General features: G+C 41.4%; 1 protein-coding gene across 1 annotated transcript; it reads right to left on the minus strand.

The window, feature by feature from the left end:
* Nucleotides 1-227: 227 nt before the first annotated feature.
* On the minus strand, nucleotides 228-23,533 carry LOC306972836 (uncharacterized protein). The gene is made up of 15 exons (XM_079569543.1): nucleotides 23,392-23,533; nucleotides 20,851-21,117; nucleotides 20,223-20,498; nucleotides 17,158-17,451; nucleotides 16,696-16,791; nucleotides 16,602-16,619; nucleotides 16,450-16,504; nucleotides 7,453-7,552; nucleotides 5,385-5,514; nucleotides 3,129-3,395; nucleotides 2,514-2,789; nucleotides 1,498-1,791; nucleotides 1,038-1,133; nucleotides 944-961; nucleotides 228-317 (listed from the first exon to the last, which is right to left on the minus strand). The coding sequence occupies exons 1-15, from the start codon at nucleotides 23,447-23,449 to the stop codon at nucleotides 259-261; spliced, it is 2,304 nt and encodes a 767-aa protein (XP_079425669.1). The 5' UTR covers nucleotides 23,450-23,533; the 3' UTR covers nucleotides 228-258.
* Between the last annotated feature and the right edge of the window lie 215 nt (nucleotides 23,534-23,748).

Below are 23,748 nucleotides of genomic sequence, written 5' to 3' on the forward strand. Positions count from 1 at the left end.
GTCGCTAACCGGTAGCATGCTAACGTCTTGAGCAGCTCAAACACTGACTGAGACTCTGTTGACATAACTGTAAAAGTCACTTCTAACTTCACTTTGGCCCCATAGCGGAGGAGAGGCTAAAGGCGAACAACATCTTTGACTGAGCGCACGTGTAAAGACCAGACAGGTACACATCAACTCGTCTAAGCTCAGGTAAGAACAGATCTCAGGGTGGAAGAACGCTGGCCTGTGGAGGTGAATGTAGTGAGTTAAAGGGTCTCACTGAGTCTCTGCGGGTCTAGGGTTCAACTCCTGCATCACCTCAGGTTCACTCGACTCTGGAAAAACAGGAACATGACTGTGTGGTTACAGTAACAGGAGCGTCAGACAGAAACATGACTGTGTGGTTACAGTAACAGGAGCGTCAGACAGAAACATGACTGTGTGGTTACAGTAACACAGTGATAATTTCGTCGACTGAAATATTTAGTCTTAATTTTAGTCAAAGTGATATTTTTGTGACTAAAATTGGACTAAAACTAAATGAAAAGTTTCTCATGAGACTAAAACTGTGACTAAAATGTCCAGATATTTTAGTCTAAACTAAAATAAGACTAAATAAAAATGAAAAGGAGAGACTAAAATCATCCAAACTTCTATTGTCCGTCTGAAAGAGCCTCAGATCACATAGATTCTCTGCCAAATGAACAGGTTTGTGCTTTGTTCATGTGGAGCAGCTCCATTAAGTCGAGGACCTTGATTAAATATGATTAATGAATATTATAAATGCAAAGTCGACTAAATTAGTCTTAAATTTAGTCGACTAAATTGACATGCAATGTTAGTCGACTAAAACTAAACTAAAATATGTTAAAAATATGTGTCAAAATTGACACTGCTGTAACAGGAGCGTCAGACAGAAACATAACTGTGTGGTTACAGTAACAGGTGAAGCGTTACTTACGAGGACTGAGCTGTTTGGCTGGAAACGAAGCAGAGAAACATTCGTCAGTTTGTGTCTCATTAAAACATCAGGCTCATTTTGACTTTCATTTTACCTTTGAATCTGCGATACACAAAGTATCCAATCACAGCACAGACGACGGCGCCGAGAACACACGCCGCGGCCACGATGTACGGAGTGTATTTCTTCTCTGTTAAAGAAAACAATCATGAGTCAGTGCATTTATGGGAGATGGATGAAGTTAAAGGTGTGTTTTAATGGACCGCGATGCTGCTGTGCCTGTCAGGTCAAGCCCAGGGAGTCACAAACAGAGGAGGATCTGCTGACCTGCTGAATTTAAGTGTCAAATCAGCGACAAACTCGTCTAATGGGCAAAAACCGAGACACTGGAGGAGCGTCAGAGGATCCGGACGCTGCACACGGACCATCAGTTTCAGGTTATGTTTGTAGAGCCATAAACTACAGGATTAGCTGCTGTGATCCTCATGACTGCAGCGGAGGGACATTATATCACCTCTGAACTCAAACTGCCCTCGGTCTCAGTCCGGTCTCACCGTTGGTGCGGATCAGCCCGGGGTCCAGCTTGGTGACGAGGTCGTCTTTGACTCCGGACAGCTGGAACACACAGCTGTACCGTCCCCAGTCTCCGGGGGGGACGGAGGACAGGTCCAGGGACACGCTGCTCTGGAAGGTCCCGTCGTGGTTGGGCAGGATCTCCCCCCACTCCCCCTCCAGCTCGACCCCGTCTTTAGCCCAGGACAGCACGGCCCTGTCGGGGTAGAAGCCTGAGGCGAAGCAGGTGACCGGGGACGAGGACGACTTCTGCAGGAACCACACTTTCGGGAGCTCTGTGGGACAGGAGGGTTTCTCTCAGAGCGGAGCCAGATCTCAGACAAGGATCACTGAGGTCTTTCATCTGACGGAGATTCACTCATTTATTACAAACACAGCTTCAAACAAAAACACGTGGGAACTGAACATGAGCAAACGTTCAGCTTTAGTCTGGATTTTGCTCATTTACTTCCATTTTATCCTTGTCTTGTTTAGACACAATTTACTCAGTGCTTTATATTTAACCTCTTAACCCCCACCTGAATCCAGTTTTTACCCTAAAAGCTTCTTGAAAATAAGTGTCAAAAGAGCAACAAAAATGTGACGAAAACTAGAAAAAAACAGTGGCAAAAATTCAGCTAAAACGTTTTAAAAATGTGACAAAAATTCTACAAAAATGTGGAAATACAAAAGCAACAAAAGAGTCAACAACATGACCCAGTAACATAAGAAACACTTAGCTTTCAACTGAGGTGTTACACTGGCCTATAGGCTGTAAGCTTTTCGATTTGGGTAAAGCTGAACTGGAGCAGATGCATCTGTTAAGGCGGGTGGAAAGAGGTGAAGGAAACTTTTCGGTCAAATGAAGCAGTGACTTTTGCTTCTCACTGAGGTTTGTCTTTTGTACTTTCGTTAACTCCATGTTTTTATTTAAACGCTGACGTTTATGAGGCGTTTCTTTCAGAAGTGAGTTCTGATAATCCTCTCTCTGATGAGGTTTAAGTGTAGAGGTGTTTACCTGTCCTCTTCAGAGTCGTCTCTCCGTATCGCACATATTTCTTCAGATACTCAGCACAGACGTGGTCAAAGTAGTCTTTCCATCGAAGAGCTTCTCCATTCTTCTCCCAGCTCAGTTTTGTGGGAAAGGCCTGTTGTTTTGGAGCGACCCAGGTCTGTGTGGCCCAGTCCAACGCGATGAAATCTTCACCGTCAAACGCAGTCTGAAAATATCCTCTGATCTCACCGGTCTCATCGTCCCAGTCACAGCCCTGCATCCACTGATCTAAATGTGAACCTGAACAGACTCAGAGTCAGAGTTTGTCAAAGAGAAACACGAGCTTCATATGAATCATTATCATCAGTTTAAGTTTTATTTCACAGTGTGAAGAGTGAGGAGAGACATTCAGCAAAACATCTGAGCACAGAGCTGCATAAGTGCTGTGGCCAAACCCCTAGGCCGTCCTGCAGCACTTCTTAAACACTTCTACAAATGTTTTTATTATGAACTAACTTTCATTTATTCACATTTCAACATTTATTATGAACTGTTACATCATCATCATGTGTTTCTGTAAATAAAACTAAAAACAGTGACTCGTGGTTTATTCAGTTAAAGGTCAAAGTTCAGACTCACCTCCGGTCACGTTCAGACGCTGCTTTACTGTTTCAATGCTGGCTTTTCCCACCTGCTCATTATTGAAACTCATCTGAGTCTCCGTCTCCCAGTACTGAGGATCCTCGTCTGTGACTCTGTTCATCCACTCCTGTTTAGGCACGAGTCTCTTCGTGTTACTGTCGTAATGACTGATCACCAGGTCGTTCACTAAACCGACTGAAACAAACTGAGGGAAACCTGAGATCTGAGATGAAGTCGTATCGAAATATCTCAAAGTGTGAATCACTGAAAGAAGAAGAAAATCACACGTTTTAAATCGATTTAAAAACTGTGCAAAGAAAAACAACAAACATATGAAATAAAACAGATTCATTATGACATTAACATAAAAAAACATTGTCTTTTGTAACCTCTTCACCCCCGCCTGAACCGAGCACATTTCCTCCAGTTCGACTTTACCCAAATCTAAAATCTTCTTGAAAAAAAGCATTAAAATAGCGACAAAAAAATCAACAAAAAAGTGACAAAATCGCAGCAAAAATACGACAAAAACCATCATAAACGCGGGGATGACACAAGGAAAAATCTTTGAAGAGTTTTGTAGGTCTTAGCTTTCAAATGAGGACTCACTCTGGCCTAGAGGCTGAAAACTCCAGTTTAGAAGCTTTAGATTTGGGTAAAGCTGAACTGGAAAAATGTGCTTGGTTAAAGCGGGTGTAAAAGGGTCAGAGCTTGATTAATAAATAAACAATAATTTAACCCTTGTGTCATCCAGTGTTCAAACTGTACACGCCTAAAACAGCCATAAAATCACCATTTATATTTTTTATAATTATTTTAGCACAAATCTCTTGAGTTTGATGCGTTTCCAAAAATGAGAAATATTCAATAATTTTATGGATTTCAACCCTTTAAAGGAATACTGAGATATGTTCTTACCTGAGCTGTGACGAGTTCTTTAGGACCTGTCTGATCTTCAGTCACGTAAACACAGCGCAGACGGCGTTAGCATTTAGCCTCTCCCTCTCTCCTCTATAGCTCCAAAACAGGTCAAGATAGAAGCTACCAAGCTCTTCCACGTTTTCCCTATTTAAATATGGTTACGTGAAGTGTTCCACTACAAAGTATAATTACACAAAATTAAACAATGTGGATTTTCTAAGCGGATAAAAGGGGGACTATATTGTAAGGCGTAATAATACCAGGAGTAGTTTGAAATCTGCGCAGTAATCTTCACTCAACTGTGCGGATGCCAAATTACTCCTGGTATTATTACACCTTACAATGCACAATACACTTCACGTAACCATATTTAAATAGGGAAAACGTGGAAGAGCTTGGTAGCTTCTATCTTGACCTGTTTTGGAGCTATAGAGGAGAGAGGGAGAGGCTAAATGCTAACGCCGTCTGCGCTGTGTTTACGTGACTGAAGATCAGACAGGTCCTAAAGAACTCGTCAAAGCTCAGGTAAGAACATATCTCAGTGTGGAAAAACGGTGGCCTGTTCCTTTAAGATCAAGCCAAACCTGCGAACCTCCACTATCAACATTCCACATTGTAAAATGTGTTGCCCCCCCAGAAACGATCCCTGACCTGCTTAGGGTTAAACAGATAAAGGTGGTTTTGAGATGGAGAGAAGTGAAATGTGAGATTGATGTTTTAAAAATGGGAAAAAAGCTGAAAGTCTGAGGTTTTTGTAGCAGTTTTTAAAGCGTGTCCATTTTGTAAACGAGGGCGGGGCAAAGGTGCAAAATGCAGATCTATGATATAAAGACATGAGAGAAAAAAACACAAACAAACATTTTCTGCAGAAAATCCGCGTCTCAAACGGCAACACAGACAAAAAGTCATAGAATGAAAAAATATACAAAAATGTTCACAGGACTTAAGGGTTAAATATGGAGGATCTATGAACAGATCCACCTTTTTACATTAGTTTTTATTCAATTTCCTTGTAACATGTTTTGTTTCGCTTCAGAGACTTGACTCAAAGTTAAAATGGCGGCGAGTCTGTTTCGATCTGCGCACCTGTAATAATGTGGACGAGATCAAAACACAAACATCTGTCAAACTGACTGAAACGTTTGATTATTTCTAAACAACTCTTACAAATTTGAGACATATTAGAGAAATGTAGTTAAAGCTCAGTCTGTAAAGAGCAAATCAACAAACAGCGCAGATCGACACAAAGAGAAAGTATTCGGCCGGGACTAAATCTTCACCTAAACTCGACAGAATGAACAGAAGTTGCAGAACAAATGTAAATATACTGACTTGATGCAGTTCCGTTTATCATGACTCCCAGCAGGAAAACAACAGCACAAATCTTCATGGTGCCAAATCCTGCAAACGTGTCAGAGAAATGAGAGATTCCTCCGTCAGTGACCGGGGATAAACTCACGGGCTCGGGGAGACAGACGGGTTTATATAAGGTCCACTTTACTTTCGGTTTAGGTTTGGAGTTTACGTCAGTTCATCCAATCAGAATTCAGGAAAGCGTAAACGTCACGAGTATCTGGGCAGACGTGAAACAAATACGTTCTTTCCGAGCGTCAAAACGGAAAGTCGCGAAACCGGAAGTAAATATTGAAGTAAACACGAATGATTTTGTATTATGAGGAGGCTAAACTCGTACTTATTTATATATTTACTTATTTATGTATTTACTTATTTATTAATGTAGTAATCTGTTTTTAGAGATAAATAATGTCCCCCGCACATGCGCACTCGCGGGATGACCTCCAGCTGGTCTTTCCTGCGTCACTTCCTGTTGACATTTTTACAAGATGGCGGACGCTCGGTCTGTTGCCAAACTGTCCGGTGAGTGTTCGGTTGTTGTTTGTCAGATGTGGCGGGCAGATGGTGCTCGGACCTCGGCTGTGGGACGGGCTGCGGTCCCGGAGGGTTCAGAGAAGTCCAGCCCGGGACAGGTCCTCAGGGGACGGCTCCGTGCGGTCAGATACTCCGTTAGCACTAGCCTGCTCAATGTATTTCCCCATAGCCGTTAGCATTAGCCTGCTCAATGTATTTCCCTTTAGCCGTTAGCATTAGCCTACTCAATGTATTTTCCTATAGCCGTTAGCATTACCCTGCTCAATGTATTTCCCTATAGCCGTTAGCATTACCCTGCTCAATGTATTTCCCTATAGCCGTTAGCATTACCCTGCTCAATGTATTTCCCTATAGCCGTTAGCACTAGCCTGCTCAATGGATTTCCCTATAGCCGTTAGCATTAGCCATCAAACATCGCTACTTGTGAAAGATCCAGATGTTTTCAGCTGTTGTCAACCCTCAAAACACATTTCGGTTTCTGTCAGAGCCTCGTTATGAATCATGAATGAAAGTTCAGACCTTTGGAGATGTTACTTTAGACACAAACTAGCTAAAAGTGTCTTGTGTGAGACGTGCCCTGGTTTAAGTTATAAAAAAGAGATAAATGTATTTCTGGGTCAAAAACATTTAAACAGCCTGACAAATAGTTTCCACAGTTTGATTAGAATTTCTCATAAGATTAATGAAGGATAATGAAATTCTAAATTCAGTCTTAAAACGGCTAAAGTTTAAAACCCTGATGATACTAAAGTAACAAGTTTCAAAAACGTAAACAAAATACTGTAATACATCAGTCATTACAGTTGAAGTATCTGGAGGTACAAGTGTCTGTGCTCTTAGTCGGACAGGAGTGCATTTTAATGGTTTGCACTGATGTTTGAGTAAAATACAGCACAGATGAAGCCGGACACTGGTGAATCAGATCTGCAGTTGTGTTTAGTTAATGTCGTCAAAAGAAACAAAACACGAGAGAATGGGGGAAAGTGAAGGAAAAGGAAATATCTGACTGCACTTTTGAAACGGTAGTATTTTGTTTGTTTGTTTACTTTATTGTCCCTGTAGGGAATTCGTCCTCTTCATTTAATGCACTGAGGCCCTTGAGGAGCAGTGGGCGACTCATCTCCATGATGTGGAGCCAGGCTGATGGTCAGAATCACCTGGCTGAAGGATTCACCTATTGTACATGTTTTTAGTGGTAGGGGAAACCGGAGTACCCGGAGGAAACCTACGCAGACATGGGGGAACATGCAAACTCCACAGAAAGGCCCCGTCCTGGTGGGAATCAAACCCTGGGAACTTCTAGCTCTGAGGCGGAGGCGCTGACCTCTGTGCCACCGAGCCGCTCAGTAATATGTAATACAAACATATTACATTTGTTAAGCTGTAACTGCTGATATAGAATATATTATAATTGTAAATGAACATGTCCCATAATAGTAATGTGTCTGTGTCTCAGTGAGGCTGTTGTGATGTTGTCCCGGGGCCCCCTCTGCGCTCGCCCGCTCTGCACCCGCCTGCTCCACTCCGGGCCCCTCATGGCTCCTGACCCCAGCCGCCCCGTGGAGACCTCCATCAGGACCAAGCTGACCGAGGCCCTGCAGCCGGAGCACCTGGAGGTCCACAATGAGAGCCACATGTGGCTTTGATTAGAAGTTAGGTCACAAATGTCTATAGGAGAGAGTGGGTTAAGGCTGAACCACCGTCTTACTTTGGAACCAAACAGTTTCTAAATCTAATCTTTTTTATCTAAAGGGGCAAAATGCAACATCTAGAGCTTTGAAACTAAACTCTTCCTATTGCGCCCAAAGCAAAAGAGAATCATTTCAAAGTCAGTAACAGAATATATCCCTCTGCTGATTTTCTAAGTAAACGATTTGGGTTCGAGAACAATAACTGCTCTTTTTGTACTGAACATGTTGAAACTACAGACCATATGTTTTAAGGATGTTTTTCTCCTATGCCTTTTGGGACGACTTGCTTCACTGCTTTTCTAAATTTGTACCAACTTCAGCCTTTCAATGTGAAAATATTCTGTATGGATTTATAGTTAAGAGAATCTGTGCATGATTTGTTCACCAATACCAAAGTCATTTTGGGGACATCGTTTATACATAAAAACTTTTTTTAATGCGTTTTACAAAGAACTTGTTTTTTTCCCTTCATTGCTACGACATATGAAGAAACTCTTGTGCTAAATAGAAGTGAAAGTTATGGACAACCCCGAGCTCGCCCGATATTCTTTGAAGACAGGACTCTTGATTTACTTCTTTTTTTCCTTTTTATTTATTATCTATTTGATTTTTTACTTTCTCTTTTACTACTTTTACCTGTTGCACGTCTGTCGACGCCCCATTTCAATTTAAACTGAATGTTCTCATTTGAAGTTTTCTAATAAAAAAACAAAAGATGCAAGTTGGTCATTTTATACTCACTACTGCCACCTCAGGTCATACGTGTAACTGCAGCTTCTATATTACGCTCGTTCATGCTACACATGAGGACATGGAGGAACATGTGGGGGAGGAAATACTTCATTTTAACATTTTTAAACTCCGTATATTCCCTTTAAAGGAACAGGCCGCCGTGTTTCCACACTGAGATCTGTTCTTACCTGAGCTTAGACGAGTTGATGTGCACCTGTCTGGTCTCTGTGTGTGCGCTCAGTCACGCAAAACAACCAAAGATGTTGTTAGCATTTGGCCTCTCCCAGTGTATTCCTATGGCTCCAAACGGGTGTGAAGATAGAAGCGACCGAGCTCTTCCTCGGGCACAGAGACCAGACGGGTACGGATCAACTCGTCTAATCTCAGGTGAGAACATGTCTCAGTCTGGAAACACGGTGGCCTGTTCCTTTAAGTCAGTCAGAGCTTTATTTGTCCAAGCGAACGACACAGAGTTCAGGTGTTAGTCCTGAGCCGCTGTGGTCGACCTGAGCCACATGTTTACGGAGGTCGAGGAAACCCGTCTGCCTTCATCTCCTCTGATCCTCTGAAGCAGCAGCGCCTCCTGGGTTTGTCCCCGTTTCAGAGCGTGGTGTCCTGCACTGGTCAGCTCCTCCTCCTCCTCCTTCCTCCACAACAGTCTTTCAGCATCTCCTGAAGAGCTCAGCAGTTCATCTGTTTCATTCTCCAGTGAACGTCCATCAGCCCGAACAATAGAAGGGACAGTTTCTACAGATTCTACGGCTTTAACACAGTTCAATCCAAAACGGTCCATTATTGTGTCGTCAAATTAGCCTCAGACACATTTTAACCTAATTCATTAATATTTATGGAGCATAAGTGTAAACCCTGACTCACGTGGGTAAAGAGAAATTAAAAGTATAGACCAGTTGCCAGGTTCAATAGGATTACAACAGGAACTAAAGTGAACGTGTGCAATGAAATGGCTGGAAACAAGGAGTGAATAAGAAAAAAAACTTAGTAACAAAATAAAAAAGCAAATATTCAGAATTAGCAATATTCCACAATCAGCATCGCCGGCATATGCACCAAAAAAACAATCCCCAGTCCTAATGAGCTCAGTGTTTCTCAGTTTATCTTTTTTCCCTGCACTGTGGAGTCCCCAGGGTTCAATCCTTGGGCCAATTCTTTTTGCCCTGTACCTCCTCCCACTCGGGGAGATTTTTAATAAACATGGCGTGTCCTATCATTTTTATGCGGACGACTGTCAAATTTATTTGCCAATCACCAAAAACAGCCACTGCCCCCTGACACCCCTGCTCGACTGTCTAGGTGACGTCAAGGCTTGGTTATCCCAAAATTTCTTAAAATTAAATGAGGGAAAGACAGAAATTGTTCTGTTTGGAAATGCCCTCTCTGACTTGGGACCCCTAGAGCGTTATGTGTGTCCCAAAGTCACCAGCCTTGGCGTCACCATAGACAGCGATTTTAAACTAGACAAGCAGGTCAATGGCGTTTTAAAATCAAGTTTTTATCAGCTTCGTCTTTTATCGAAAGTGAAGCCGTTTTTATCTTTTAATTTGCTCGAACAGGTCGTGCATGCTTTTATTTCTTCTCGTCTGGACGACTGCAACGCCCTTCATTCAGGCATTGGCCTAAAACCACTTTCCCGATTGCAGTTAGTCCAGAACTGAGCAGCACGACTTTTAACAGGAGCCAGAAAACGCCAGCACATCAGCCCTGTTTTAGCTTCTTTGCACTGGCTACCTGTACGTTTTAGAATTGATTTTAAACTGTTGTTTGTTTTTAAAGCTTTGAATGGACTGGCCCCTCAGTATATCGTAGAACTCATCCGAATCTATCCTCCGGCGCGCGCTCTGAGGTCTGAGGCCCGGCTACAGCTCGTGGTTCCTAAAACAAAGCGGAAAACCAGAGGGGACAGAGCGTTCTAAGCTGTGGAACGCTCTGCCCCCCCACGTTCGAACGGCCCCCACAGTGGAGTGTTTTAAATCTCGTCTTAAGACCCATTTTTATTCTCAGGCTTTTAACACCGCGTGAGTTGTGTGATGTTTATTTGATGATGTTTTGTCTGCGAGGTGGGGGCGACCCGGAGGTAGAAAGGCCGTCTTTCCCGCGGGTTTTCATTCATAAATATTGACAGATTTGACATCCACGTGTCCTGCTAAGGGGCCCCGTGATGACGCTTTCACCCAAATATGGTGTTTTTCCTCCTACGAGACGCTGGAGCGGAAAAGTGGAAGAACGGGCCGAGCATGCGCACTCGCTACAAAACTTCAGGGCTGGTTTTCTCTGAATGAGAGAAGCCGCACTCGGGCAGAGCCTGAGCCCTTATAGAAGCTCCCACAGACTCCAAACTTTACAGGCTGAGACACAACAACATTTAGAAGGTTTTTTCAGAGGGATTTTTTAATATCTAATTCCTAGCCTGATTTATTCAACTTTGAAACCAAAAAAACAGGCGGAATTTGAGTTTTTACAGATTTTTTTCACTGATTAGTTTATTGAAAAACTAAACAAAATATCCAAAATCCCTCTGAAAAAATCTGTTACTAAAATGTCAATAAAATAAAACCATACATTTAATCTGGCTCATTATTTTGATTTCGTTGCCCAAAATATAGGCAATTTTGGCCATTTTAATGCTCAAAATGCCTTATTTTTTATGTGAAAACATAAAATGACAGAAAAAAATGCAACACATTTTTTTCCTCATATTTATATCTGTGATGTTCAGCAAAAGCTTCAAATTGAAATTTCTACATTTATTTTTTTTCCCTATTCACCTGCAGTGTCTCGCCTTAACATATCGATTTTAAATGATTTTTTACCTTTTGTAACTCATGAAATGAATTACTAATGAACTCAGATATTCTCCATCAAAATCAACACCAGTAAAACCTTTTCTGTGCTACTGGGTTTAGCATTACAGGGCACACTTTCATATTACAAACCATGAAAAATGTTCAATCAACTTAAAAATAGTCATTACATTGGACCAAGAATAACCAAAAGTGCTTCTCTGTTTTGTTATGAACTAAAATAGAATTTGGCAGAAACCATATGTTTACCAGAAATAGCTTTTACATTGCTTTCAAACACAAAAACGGCACTCGCGATTAGCGTTAGCATCGGGCTAATATTAGCATCGCGCTAGCATGTTTTTCTCACTCTCACAGGGCACGGACTTACCAAGATGAGGCATCGTGAGGAACACAGACTCTCCAGCTCGTGCTCCTTCCACTTAATACAGAAAATGTTCCAAATCAACCAAAATACAATGTACTTATTTGTTTACATCATTTTTAAAACAATAAAACTCACCAGACGACCCAGAATGTTTCGCTCGGACCGTCCACAGCCTGTCCCGCTCTTTCCCAGCGCGCGAAAGGCCGAAAACGAGTGAGTGATTTGGTTCCGGAGCTCGGGAGGCGGGACTAACACCATTTTTAACAAATCAGAAGGTCATGTTCGCCCAACGTGACCGTGAAAACAGGAAGATAAAGTTTTAGTGAGGGAATCGCACTTCCTCTTTTCAAAATAAAAGTGCATAAACGCAAACACAACAAAAAGGAGAGAAAAGGACCCGTTTTCTCTCCTGGGTTACATAAGTATCGAGAAACCCTAAGTTAAAGGAAAGATGGAGAAGTTACCACGGCCCTCGTTCCCCTGAAGAATCCAGACACCGAACGTTTTTAAACCATTTTTATTCGTTTTTTCTGAAGAACGAAACCCAAAGTATCACTGATATTAATGTGAAAATCAAACATGTAAAACCAGATCGACCCGTTCATCTTCATATTAACCTCTTAACTCCCGCCTGAACCGAGAGGATCTTTTTCCTCACGTCATCAGATTTTTTTTCCATAATTTTTTTGTCGGGTATTCAACTCAATTTTGTAACTTTTTTGTCACTTTTTTGTCCCATTTTTGTAATTTTTTTGTCAAATTTTTATCAATTTTTTGTCAGATTTTTATCAATTTTTTGTCATTTTTTAATCATATTTTTGTCACTTTTTTGTCACTTTTTTGTAATTTTTTTGTTAAATTTTTTATCATTTTTTGTCATTTTTTTGTCAATTTTTTATCAATTTTTTTTCATTTTTTTTGTCACATTTTTGTCATTTTTTTGTCAATTTTTTATCAATTTTTTGTCATTTTTTAGTCATTTTTTATCATTTTTCTGTCATTTTTTTGTCAATTTCTTGTGACATTTTTCTGATATTTTTGTAAATTTTGTGTCACATTTGTGTCATTTTTTCGTCAATTTTTGTTAATTTTTTGTGACATTTTTGCCACTTTTTCATCCGTTTTTCATCACTTTTTTGTCAGTGTTTTCTCACTTTTTTGTCACATTTTTATCATTTTTTTTATCACATTTTTGTCATTTTTTCGTCAATTTTTTATTACATTTTTGTCGTTTTTTGGCACTTTTTGTAATTTTAGTGTCAAATTTTTATCACATCTTTGTCATATTTTTACAGCTTTTTTTCCAGAAGCTTTTGGATTGGGGTAAAGCCAAACTGGAGAAAATGTGCTCGGTTCAGGCGGGAGTTAAGGGGTGAAAGAAATTGCGCCGCTTTATCTGTCATTATGTTTAAATGTACGAGATTCTTCCTCTGCAAAACTCCACAGAAAAACCCCGTCCAGGTGGGAATCGAACCCGGGACCTTCTAACTTGTGAAGGCACTAACCGCTGTGCCACCGAGTCTGTGCATCGCATTGTATCTTCCAAAACTCCCAGCATAAAAACAATACATGAGCTTCTTACTGGTACAGATTTAACAAAACCAAACAAAAGTATTTCCACAAAGCAGGAAGTGACGTTAACAGTGCAATAGAACAAAAGTGCAATAATATAATAAAGCAACAAAAAACATCACAAACGACTTTCAGAGCCGGACTCCAAACGTCTGCTCTGGTCAAAGTCAACGGCGCGGATTTAATGGAAGAAGAAGAAGAAGAAGAAGCTTTGGCCAAACGACTCATCTGTGAACGAGACACAGAAACACAGTTAGACCAGATCTGACAGTGGACATTTACACTCAGTTATTATCATATGTCATATATTATGGCGGCCATTTTGAATACTAAAGTAGAATTATGCAGTACTACAACATGTACAACAGTATCTCTCCTGCTCAAGGAGATAAAAGTAGAAACACGGCCCCAGAGACGTTTATGTGAAGAAACCAGTAAGACAGTGTTTAAGCTGCTCAAGAAGCTAGCATGCTACCGGTTAGTGTAACCCGGGTGATAAAACCCTATTAAAAATCCTTTCTATTGGCGTCTTCCGAGCTGTCCGTGCGTTTACGTTACGTGCGCGTCATTACGTCACAGGGTCACGTGATCTAGCGCGGCTATCAGACTAGCATAACACCCGGTAGTGGGTAGCTACCAGTCAGAGCGAGAGGCAGGCGCTGTGTGAGGTTGCTGCAGGTTTGTGCATCGTTTTACGCTTTAATCATAAACCAGTCTTCTGCTCTGAAATGTAAATATGTTGAACTGTAGGAGCGACGACCGGAGCCGCGGGTCGTCGCGCCGGAGTGTTTGTGGGTGATTTAAACTGCGGACTCGGTAAGTCGCGTTTGTGTAGCTTTCGTAGCCTAGCCGCTGCATTTGTTTCAATGGAGCGCTTAGCATTTACGTATATACCCGTTTCTCCGACTTTATCCCATGGTCTGGGTGAATACTGGATTCTGATTGGCTGGTGCATTATTTTGGTATAGATACAGACGGCATCTTGTCATAGAAGGGGGCGTGGCTTCGCCGAGGGGGAAAATAGAATCTTTAGAGAAACACAATTTTCCCTCTTTTTAGCCATTTTCTGGTGAAATATTTATCACAAAAAACGTCAAGTGTAAATCGGGCCCATATGGATATTTTCTTACAGCAGATTGTTCAGCAGAAGTGAAAAAAACGGCAGTTGTAGCAAGCGCTAGCTAACCGTTAGCATTAGCCCGATGGTAACATGTAGCATCAAGTTAGCATTCTTCATTATTCATGTATTTATGGGCTGTTGAGCCATTTTGCTCCTCCCCATGTCTTTGTATCATTATTTAGTAGAAACTATGTTCATATTTCAGCGTTTGTTACAGTCGTTTTTGAAAATTTACATTTTTTCAAAATTGTTTTCCCCCTTAACTGTTTTCAAAAATGACCATATATGGGCGATTCTGTATCTATAACCGCACACGTAGTCCGGTAGTTAAATCACTGGGATATCACTCCGCTGTGGCGTCGCCATAGCAACGTATGACACAGCTGAACCAGATAAAGGCGTAATTAGTGACTGACAGGAACGTATGAGATGGATTTAGTGTTTGCTAAATGTTTGTAGAGGAGAGTGAGCAGCTAGGTTAGCTACTGTTAATAACATATGAGCTTTACATTTCTATTGGAAACGGTTAAGGCTATTCATCATTTTCAGGCGAACATAAAATGATCCTGCATTTAAACATATTTGTCTGGATTAGTAAAGTCAAACATAAAAGTTTGAGTTGGGGGGCCCAGGTGTGAGCGACTCCACCGCAGCTGTTTCCATAAACAGTTGAGCTGGTTGAGCTAGCTAGCTTTAGCTTCAGGTTAAACCTTGTAAAAGGTAAATAACTCCTGCCCACGAGTGCCGCATATCGGTGTTTCCTTCCAGGGAAAAGTGTTTCCGGGTTAGTCCTGTTGTGTTGTGATTCTGTGCTGATGTTGTGTCGTTGAGCCTGACTGAGATCCTCGTAATAGCTGCGGAGAATGACTCGCTCTGAGACCAGCCTTCAGTGACCGGCTAATAACCCACACAAAATAGTCCCGTAGTCTGGCAGATTTAGTGAGTTTAGTCAATGAAAAACACATTAATTATAAATGTTAGGTTTGTGGGACCCTGGTATAAGCGGATTAAACAACGAGGAGCCGCGTTAGACGTTATAATGCAGGAGGAACAACACTGTGTCGGGCGTTAGAACCGACTAACGCGGCTCCGAGGTGTTTAATCCTTACATACTGTAGCTAACTAAGTGAAATGGTATCACTGTAACACATTGTCTCATTGGTTCTGATTGTTTTATCGTGAGTGTAATGCTGCTACTTTAGCATCTGGTTAATGTTTTGTGTGTCAATGCTGTGCATCCAAGGCACTTTACGACACAGTCCAGTCGACCACTGTGTCTGCTACGCACCTTATTTATGGATGCAGTGTTTACATTTTAGGCTATTAGATTATTATTTATCTATTCTAATCAGATTTATGCATTGAATCAATGTATTGTACAATAAGGAAATCCTTTGCTATTTTGATGCTTAATGTTTAGCATTTAGTATTTGAATGTATTTATTTGTGTGCACTAGAAACTTAATTGGTCCTGTCCTTTTACACAGGCCAGGTTGGATGGCGAGCTTAGAGCCCGAACTAGAGCCTGTTGAAGTGTTAGGCCTGGATCCAAACCAACCGAATGAACTGAACTGAATTCACCCAAACAACCCCCCCAACGTGGAAGTCGTGGGGCCGTATGAACTTTTAAACCTGTGCTGCACTGATGCCATCGTTGGAGATTGTAAATATTGTATTGAACGTTCTGTGCACTATGATCAGTGAACTCTGTGAACGGCCATTTCATATTATTCGATACTCATACAGTTACTAGAACAACGTATAGGCTACATTAGCATTTAGCTAAAACAGCTCTGACCAAGAGAAAGCCCTGAACCACAAACATGTAGCCTTGGATACAACATGTGACAGAGGTCAGAGGTCAGAGCTGTTACTGTAGTATTTCCTCAGTGTTCATGAATGTGTTTATCGTGTTGAAGCCACTGGCAGTTGATCGACAGTCGCTAACCGGTAGCATGCTAACGTCTTGAGCAGCTCAAACACTGACTGAGACTCTGTTGACATAACTGTAAAAGTCACTTCTAACTTCACCCCCGTTTGGCCCCATAGCGGAGGAGAGGCTAAAGGCGAACAACATCTTTGACTGAGCGCACGTGTAAAGACCAGACAGGTACACATCAACTCGTCTAAGCTCAGGTAAGAACAGATCTCAGGGTGGAAAAACGCTGGCCTGTGGAGGTGAATGTAGTGAGTTAAAGGGTCTCACTGAGTCTCTGCGGGTCTAGGGTTCAACTCCTGCATCACCTCAGGTTCACTCGACTCTGGAAAAACAGAAACATGACTGTGTGGTTACAGTAACAGGAGCGTCAGACAGGAACATAACTGTGTGGTTACAGTAACAGGTGAAGCGTTACTTACGAGGACTGAGCTGTTTGGCTGGAAACGAAGCAGAGAAACATTCGTCAGTTTGTGTCTCATTAAAACATCAGGCTCATTTTGACTTTCATTTTACCTTTGAATCTGCGATACACAAAGTATCCAATCACAGCACAGACGACGGCGCCGAGAACACACGCCGCGGCCACGATGTACGGAGTGTATTTCTTCTCTGTTAAAGAAAACAATCATGAGTCAGTGCATTTATGGGAGATGGATGAAGTTAAAGGTGTGTTTTAATGGACCGCGATGCTGCTGTGCCTGTCAGGTCAAGCCCAGGGAGTCACAAACAGAGGAGGATCTGCTGACCTGGTGAATTTAAGTGTCAAATCAGCTACAAACTCGTCTAATGGGGAAAAACCGAGACACTGGAGGAGCGTCAGAGGATCCGGACGCTGCACACGGACCATCAGTTTCAGGTTATGTTTGTAGAGCCATAAACTACAGGATTAGCTGCTGTGATCCTCATGACTGCAGCGGACGGACATTATATCACCTCTGAACTCAAACTGTGCCCTCGGTCTCAGTCCGGTCTCACCGTTGGTGCGGATCAGCCCGGGGTCCAGCTTGGTGACGAGGTCGTCTTTGACTCCGGACAGCTGGAACACACAGCTGTACCGTCCCCAGTCTCCGGGGGGGACGGAGGACAGGTCCAGGGACACGCTGCTCTGGAAGGTCCCGTCGTGGTTGGGCAGGATCTCCCCCCACTCCCCCTCCAGCTCGACCCCGTCTTTAGCCCAGGACAGCACGGCCCGGTCGGGGTAGAAGCCTGAGGCGAAGCAGGTGACCGGGGACGAGGACGACTTCTGCAGGAACCACACTTTCGGGAGCTCTGTGGGACAGGAGGGTTTCTCTCAGAGCGGAGCCAGATCTCAGACAAGGATCACTGAGGTCTTTCATCTGACGGAGATTCACTCATTTATCACAAACACAGCTTCAAACAAAAACACATGGGAACTGAACATGAGCAAACGTTCAGCTTTAGTCTGGATTTTGCTCATTTACTTCCATTTACTAAAAAATAACAAATTGTCAGTTTTTATTCATATTGTTCAGTGCTTTATATTTAACCTCTTAACCTCGACAGTCGAGCTTATGAAATGGTTCCAGGACAGTAACCTTCAACTTAACGTAAATAAGACACAAGAAATGTGCTTCAGCAGCCGAAGGAAACTGGAGCCGTCAAATTCACTGTTCGAAACCACTTCAGTTAAACGGACATGATGTAGAGTGGACTCATTCAAATATCTAGCAACAATTTTGGACAATTCTTTCACATTTAACCAACATGTTGACTGTGTTTACAAGAAAGGCTTTTCCTGCTGCGTCGCTGAGAGGTTTGGAAGTCAGTGACCAAATCTTATCAAGGGTTTATCAGTGTTTAATTGAGAGCGTACTGATGTTTAACACAGTCTCTTAGTTTGGTCATTTCACTGTCAAAAACAAAGCTAAACTTGGCAGAGTTGTTAAACAGGGCAGTAAAATAACAGGCCAAGAACAAACCAGTTTATCTCAGCGTTATAGTAAAGCAGTCGTGTCTGTATTAAGATCACAGATGATGATCCATTGTCCCGTCACTTTGAGCTCCTTCCATCAGGGCAGAGACACAGGCTGTATCCGAATGTCCACCCTAGTCCCTAACCCCTCATTCACTACATAGGCCCGCACTATATAGTCGACTATATAGTCACCGATTCTGTTGGCGATTCGGACACAAGACACTACTTTCTCCGCGCTGCGTGACGTCACGCGCGCTGCGGCTGCAGATATGTTTTTTTTTTTTTTTTTTTTTGAATTTATTTATTGTTACAAACATTTATTTTATGAAGGAGAACGACTGTTTTGGCACTTTTACAGGCGTTACTATCATCACAAAAAAGCAAAAAAAACAAAAAAAATAAGTCACCCCAGCGTGAGCTCAGAGAAGCCGAGAGTCGGTCACAGGCAGGTGTCCGAACGCCAGCAGATTGAGTGCACTACATCTGCTAAAAGTTCGCGAAACTCCGGGAATAAAGTATTTCTACGATAAAGACCAACCAGACTCATCAGACAGTGGAATATTTATGGATAAATACGAGTCAGATACGCTTTTACTTCACATGGATTTTACGTGAATGGCTCGGATTATCCGAGAGGAAGCTGTCGGTCATTTAACAGCGCAAGCTAAAGGTTAGCCGCTAACGTTAGCATCTTTTCACCGTAACCGGTTATATTTTGGTCGTTTATTCATGAGAAATACGCAACACACGACTGAAACAGCTGATTTACTTCAGTCGTGTTGTTTAGTTCAAAGACCTGTCGCTGTCAGGCTCTTCTCCGACTCTCGCAATGCATTGTGGTCTATATTGACCCGTTTAGTGACCATCGATGCTCACTACTTTTCCAGATGCATTGTGGGAAATTTCGAGTGCACTACTTTTTTCTCTCTGGACATTCGGAGACCCCTACAAAATGGCGTGAGCACTATATAGTCACTATATAGGGAATAGTGTGGACATTCGGATACAGCCACAGACTTCCTCGTGCCAAGAGAAATGTAACAGGAATTCTTTTGTTCCCTTTGCATCAAGGAGCTAAATAAGTTGCAAGTATTAATGTCATTCAGTCAGTCTGTTCCTTTTTCCTTTCCTTAATGAAGTGAATCTGCTGCTGCTGTGTCTGCAGTGAACTGATTTTATAATGAACTGATTTTATAATGAACTGATTTTAGACGAAAACTAAGAAAAACAGTGGCAAAAATTCAGGTAAAAAGTTTAAAAAATGTGACAAAAATTCTACAAAAATGTGGAAATACAAAAGCAACAAAAGAGCAATGTTCATTTTGACAACATATTTTAGTTTAGTTTTAGTCTTTTGACTAAAATGTAATGTAATTTTAGTTGAGATTTAGTCAAAAACATCTTTTTAATTTTAGTCTAGTTTTAGTCGACTAAATTTAAGACTAATTTAGTCGACTTTGCATTGATAATATTGATTATAATCATGTTTAATGTTGTTCCTCTGCTTCATGGAGCTGCTCCACATGAACAAAGCTCAGAGCTGATCCTTTAACAGAGGATTTATATGATCTGAGGCTCTTTCAGACGCTCAATACAAGTTTGGATGATTTTAGTCTCTCCTTTTCATTTTTATTTAGTCTGATTTTAGTCGACTCAAATATCTGGACATTTTAGTCACAGTTTTAGTCTCATGAGGAACTTTTAATTTAGTTTTAGTCCAATTTTAGTCACAAAAATATCACTTTGACTAAAATTAAGACTAAATATTTTAGTCGACGAAATTAATGCTGCAAATGAGGAAACATGACCCAAAAACCAAAGAGACACTTGGCTTTCAACTGAGGTGTTACACTGGCCTATAGGCTGTAAGCTTTTAGATTTGGGTAAAGCCGAACTGGAGCAGATGCATCTGTTAAGGGGGGGGTAAGAGGTGAAGGAAACTTTTACCGTGAAATGAAGCAGTGACTTTTGCTTCTCACTGAGGTTCGTCTTTTGTACTTTCGTTAACTCCATGTTTTTTATTTAAATGTTTACGAGGCGTTTCCTTCAGAAGTGAGTTCTGATAATCCTCTCTCTGATGAGGTTTAAGTGTAGAGGTGTTTACCTGTCCTCTTCAGAGTCGTCTCTCCGTATCGCACATATTTCTTCAGATACTCAGCACAGTCGTGGTCAAAGTAGTTTTTCCAATCAGCAGCTACTCCAATCTTCTCCCAGCTCAGTTTTGTGGGAAAGGCCTGTTGTTTTGGAGCGACCCAGGTCTGTGTGGCCCAGTCCAACGCGATGAAGTCTTCACCGTCAAACGCAACCAGAAAATATCCTCTGATCTCACCGGTCTCATCGTCCCAGTCACAGCCATTCATGTACTGAACCAAGTGTGAACCTGAACAGAGACTCAGAGTCAGAGTTTGTCAAAGAGAAACACGAGCTTCATGTGAATCATTATCATCAGTTTAAGTTTTATTTCACTGAACAATCGCAGTGTGAAGAGTGAGGAGAGACATTCAGAAAAATATCTGAGCACAGAGCTGCATGTGTGCTGTGGCCAAACCCCTAGGCCGTCCTGCAGCACTTCTTAAACACTTCTACAAATGTTTTTATTATGAACTAGCTTTTATTTATTCACATTTTAACATTAATTATGAACTGTTACATCATCATCATGTGTTTCCATAAATCAAACTAAAAACAGTGACTCGTGGTTTATTCAGTTAAAGGTCAAAGTTCAGACTCACCTCCGGTCACGTTCAGACGCTGCTTTACATTTTCAATGCCGGCTTTTCCCACCTGCTCATCACTCAAACTGATCTGAGTGTTTCTCTCCCAGTACTGAGGATCCTCGTCTGTGACTCTGTTCATCCACTCCTGTTTAGGCACCGCTCTCTTCGTGTTACTGTCGTAATGACTGATCACCAGGTCGTTCACTAAACCGACCTCCACGTACTGAGGGAAACCTGAGATCTGAGATGAAGCCGTCATGAAATATCTCAAAGTGTGAATCACTGAAAGAAGAAGAAAATCACATGTTTTAAATCGATTTAAAAACTGTGCAATAAAAAATACAAACATATGAAATAAATCATTATGACGTTTACATAAAAAAACATTGTCTTTTGTAACCTCTTCACCCCCGCCTGAACCGAGCACATTTCCTCCAGTTCAACTTTACCCAAATCTAAAATCTTCTTGGAAAAAGCATCAAAATAGCGACAAAAAAATCAACAAAAAAGTGACAAAATCGCAGCAAAAATACGACTAAAACAGTGCCATAAACACAAGGAAAAATCTTTGATGAGTTTTGTAGGTCTTAGCTTTCAAATGAGGCGTCACTCTGAGGCTGAAAACTTCAACATTTAGATTTGGGTAAAGCTGAACTGGAGAAAATGTGCTCGGTTAAAGTGGGGGAAAGGAGTTAAAAAGGGAACAAATCAGTGCTTGCTTGATTAATGAATAAACAATCATTTAACCCTTGTGTCTTCCTCAGATGCTTCGCCTCCCTGGTGTTTAAACTGTACACACTTAAAACAACCATAAAAATCACCGTTTATATTTTTTCTACTACTTTAAGCACAAATCTCTTGCCAATAAATACCAATATTTCAATAGGTAAACTTTTAAAAATGCCCAAAAACCTACAAAACATGAATATTTTGTAAATAATTAAGAAAAAGAAAAAACGTTTAAATATTACCAGAGTTAGAAACCCCCTTCTTATATTGTGGACAGTGCTGCTATTTGTATATAATTCTCAGAGGCTCAGCTTTAAAGGAATAGGCCACCGTTTTTAAATACTGAGATATGTTCTTACCTAACCTTAGTCGAGTTAATATATCCCCGTCTGGTCTGTGTCCGTGCGCTCACACATACGCAGCCTCTCCCACATGTCACATAGCTCCAAAAAAGCTCACGATAGAAGCTACCAAGCTCTTCCACGTGTTCCCTATTTAAATAAAGTTACGTGAAGTGTTTTCATGCGAAGTATATTTACACAGAAATGTAACATGTCGATTTTATAAGCAAATAAAAAGGAGCAAAACGTCCGCGCAGTAACTCCTAAAGACTTCCCCGCTCACTTCCGTCAATAACCTTTAGGAGTTACTGCGCGGACGTTTTGCTCCTCGTATCATTACGCCTCACAATATAGTCCCCCTTTTTATTTGCTTATAAAATCCACATGTTACATTTCTGTGTAAATATACTTCGCATGAAAACACTTCACGTAACTTTATTTAAATAGGGAACACGTGGAAGAGCTTGGTAGCTTCTATCGTGAGCTTTTTTGGAGCTACATGACATGTGGGAGAGGCTGCGTATGTGTGAGCGCACGGACAAAGACCAGACGGGGATATATTAACTCGGCTAATGTGAGGTAAGAGCATATCTCAGTATGTAAAAACGGTGGCCTATTCCTTTAACTAAATGGAAAAATTGCCTCGAGATCAAGCCAAACCTGCGAACCCCCACCATCAACATTCCACATTGTAAAATGTGTTGCCCCCCCAGAAACGATCCCTGACCTGCTTGTCGCCCCGTGATTGTTTTTTCTAGATCTGCCCCTGCTCAGTTTGGGAACAAACTTCAAAGTTTATATTGTGAAACTGGCACACAAAGGGTTAAACAGATAAAGGTGGTTTTGAGATGGAGAGAAGTGAAATGTGAGATTTATCTTTTAAAAATGGGAAAAAAGCTGAAAGTCTGAGGTTTTTGTAGCAGTTTTTAAAGCGTGTCCATTTTGTAAACAAGGGCGGGGCAAAGGTGCAAAATGCAGATCTATGATATAAAGACATGAGAGAAAAAAACACAAACGAACATTTTCTGCAGAAAATCCACGTCTCAAACGGCAACACAGTCATAGAATGAAAAAATATACAAAAATGTTCACAGGACTTAAGGGTTAAATATGGAGGATCTATGAACAGATCCACCTTTTTACATTAGTTTTTATTCAATTTCCTTGTAACATGTTTTGTTTCGCTTCAGAGACTTGACTCAAAGTTAAAATGGCGGCGAGTCTGTTTCGATCTGCGCACCTGTAATAATGTGGACGAGATCAAAACACAAACATCTGTCAAACTGACTGAAACGTTTGATTATTTCTAAACAACTATTACAAATGTGAGACATATTAGAGAAATGTAGTTAAAGCTCAGTCTGTAAAGAGTAAATCGACAAACAGCGCAGATCGACACAAAGAGAAAGTATTCGGCCGGGACTAAATCTTCACCTAAACTCGACAGAATGAACAGAAGTTGCAGAACAAATGTAAATATACTGACTTGATGCAGTTCCGTTTATCATGACTCCCAGCAGGAAAACAACAGCACAAATCTTCATGGTGCCAAATCCTGCAAACGTGTCAGAGAAATGAGAGGTTCCTCCGTCAGTGACCGGGGATAAACTCACGGACTCGGAGACAGACGGGTTTATATAAGGTCCACTTTACTTTCGGTTTAGGTTTGCAGTTTACGTCACTTCATCCAATCAGAATTCAGGAAAGCGGAAACGTCACGAGTATCTGGGCAGACGTGAAACAAATACGTTCTTTCCGAGCGTCAAAACGGAAAGTCGCGAAACCGGAAGTAAATATTGAAGTGAACGCGAATGTTTTGTATTATGAGGAGGCTAAACTCGTA

Source organism: Gobius niger (genome assembly GCF_951799975.1).
Source record: "Gobius niger genome assembly, chromosome: 13".
In the NCBI taxonomy this organism is placed as follows: domain Eukaryota; kingdom Metazoa; phylum Chordata; class Actinopteri; order Gobiiformes; family Gobiidae; genus Gobius; species Gobius niger.

Coding starts and splice junctions, on each gene's coding strand:
- LOC306972836 (XM_079569543.1), bottom strand. CDS start 23,449: ATGAAGATTTGTGCTGTTGTTTTCCTGCTGGGAGTCATGATAAACGGA. Junction 17,452..20,222: donor GACGACTCTGAAGAGGACAG/GTAAACACCTCT, acceptor CCTGTCCCACAG/AGCTCCCGAAAGTGTGGTTC. Junction 2,790..3,128: donor GCGTCTGAACGTGACCGGAG/GTGAGTCTGAAC, acceptor GAGTCTGTTCAG/GTTCACATTTAGATCAGTGG.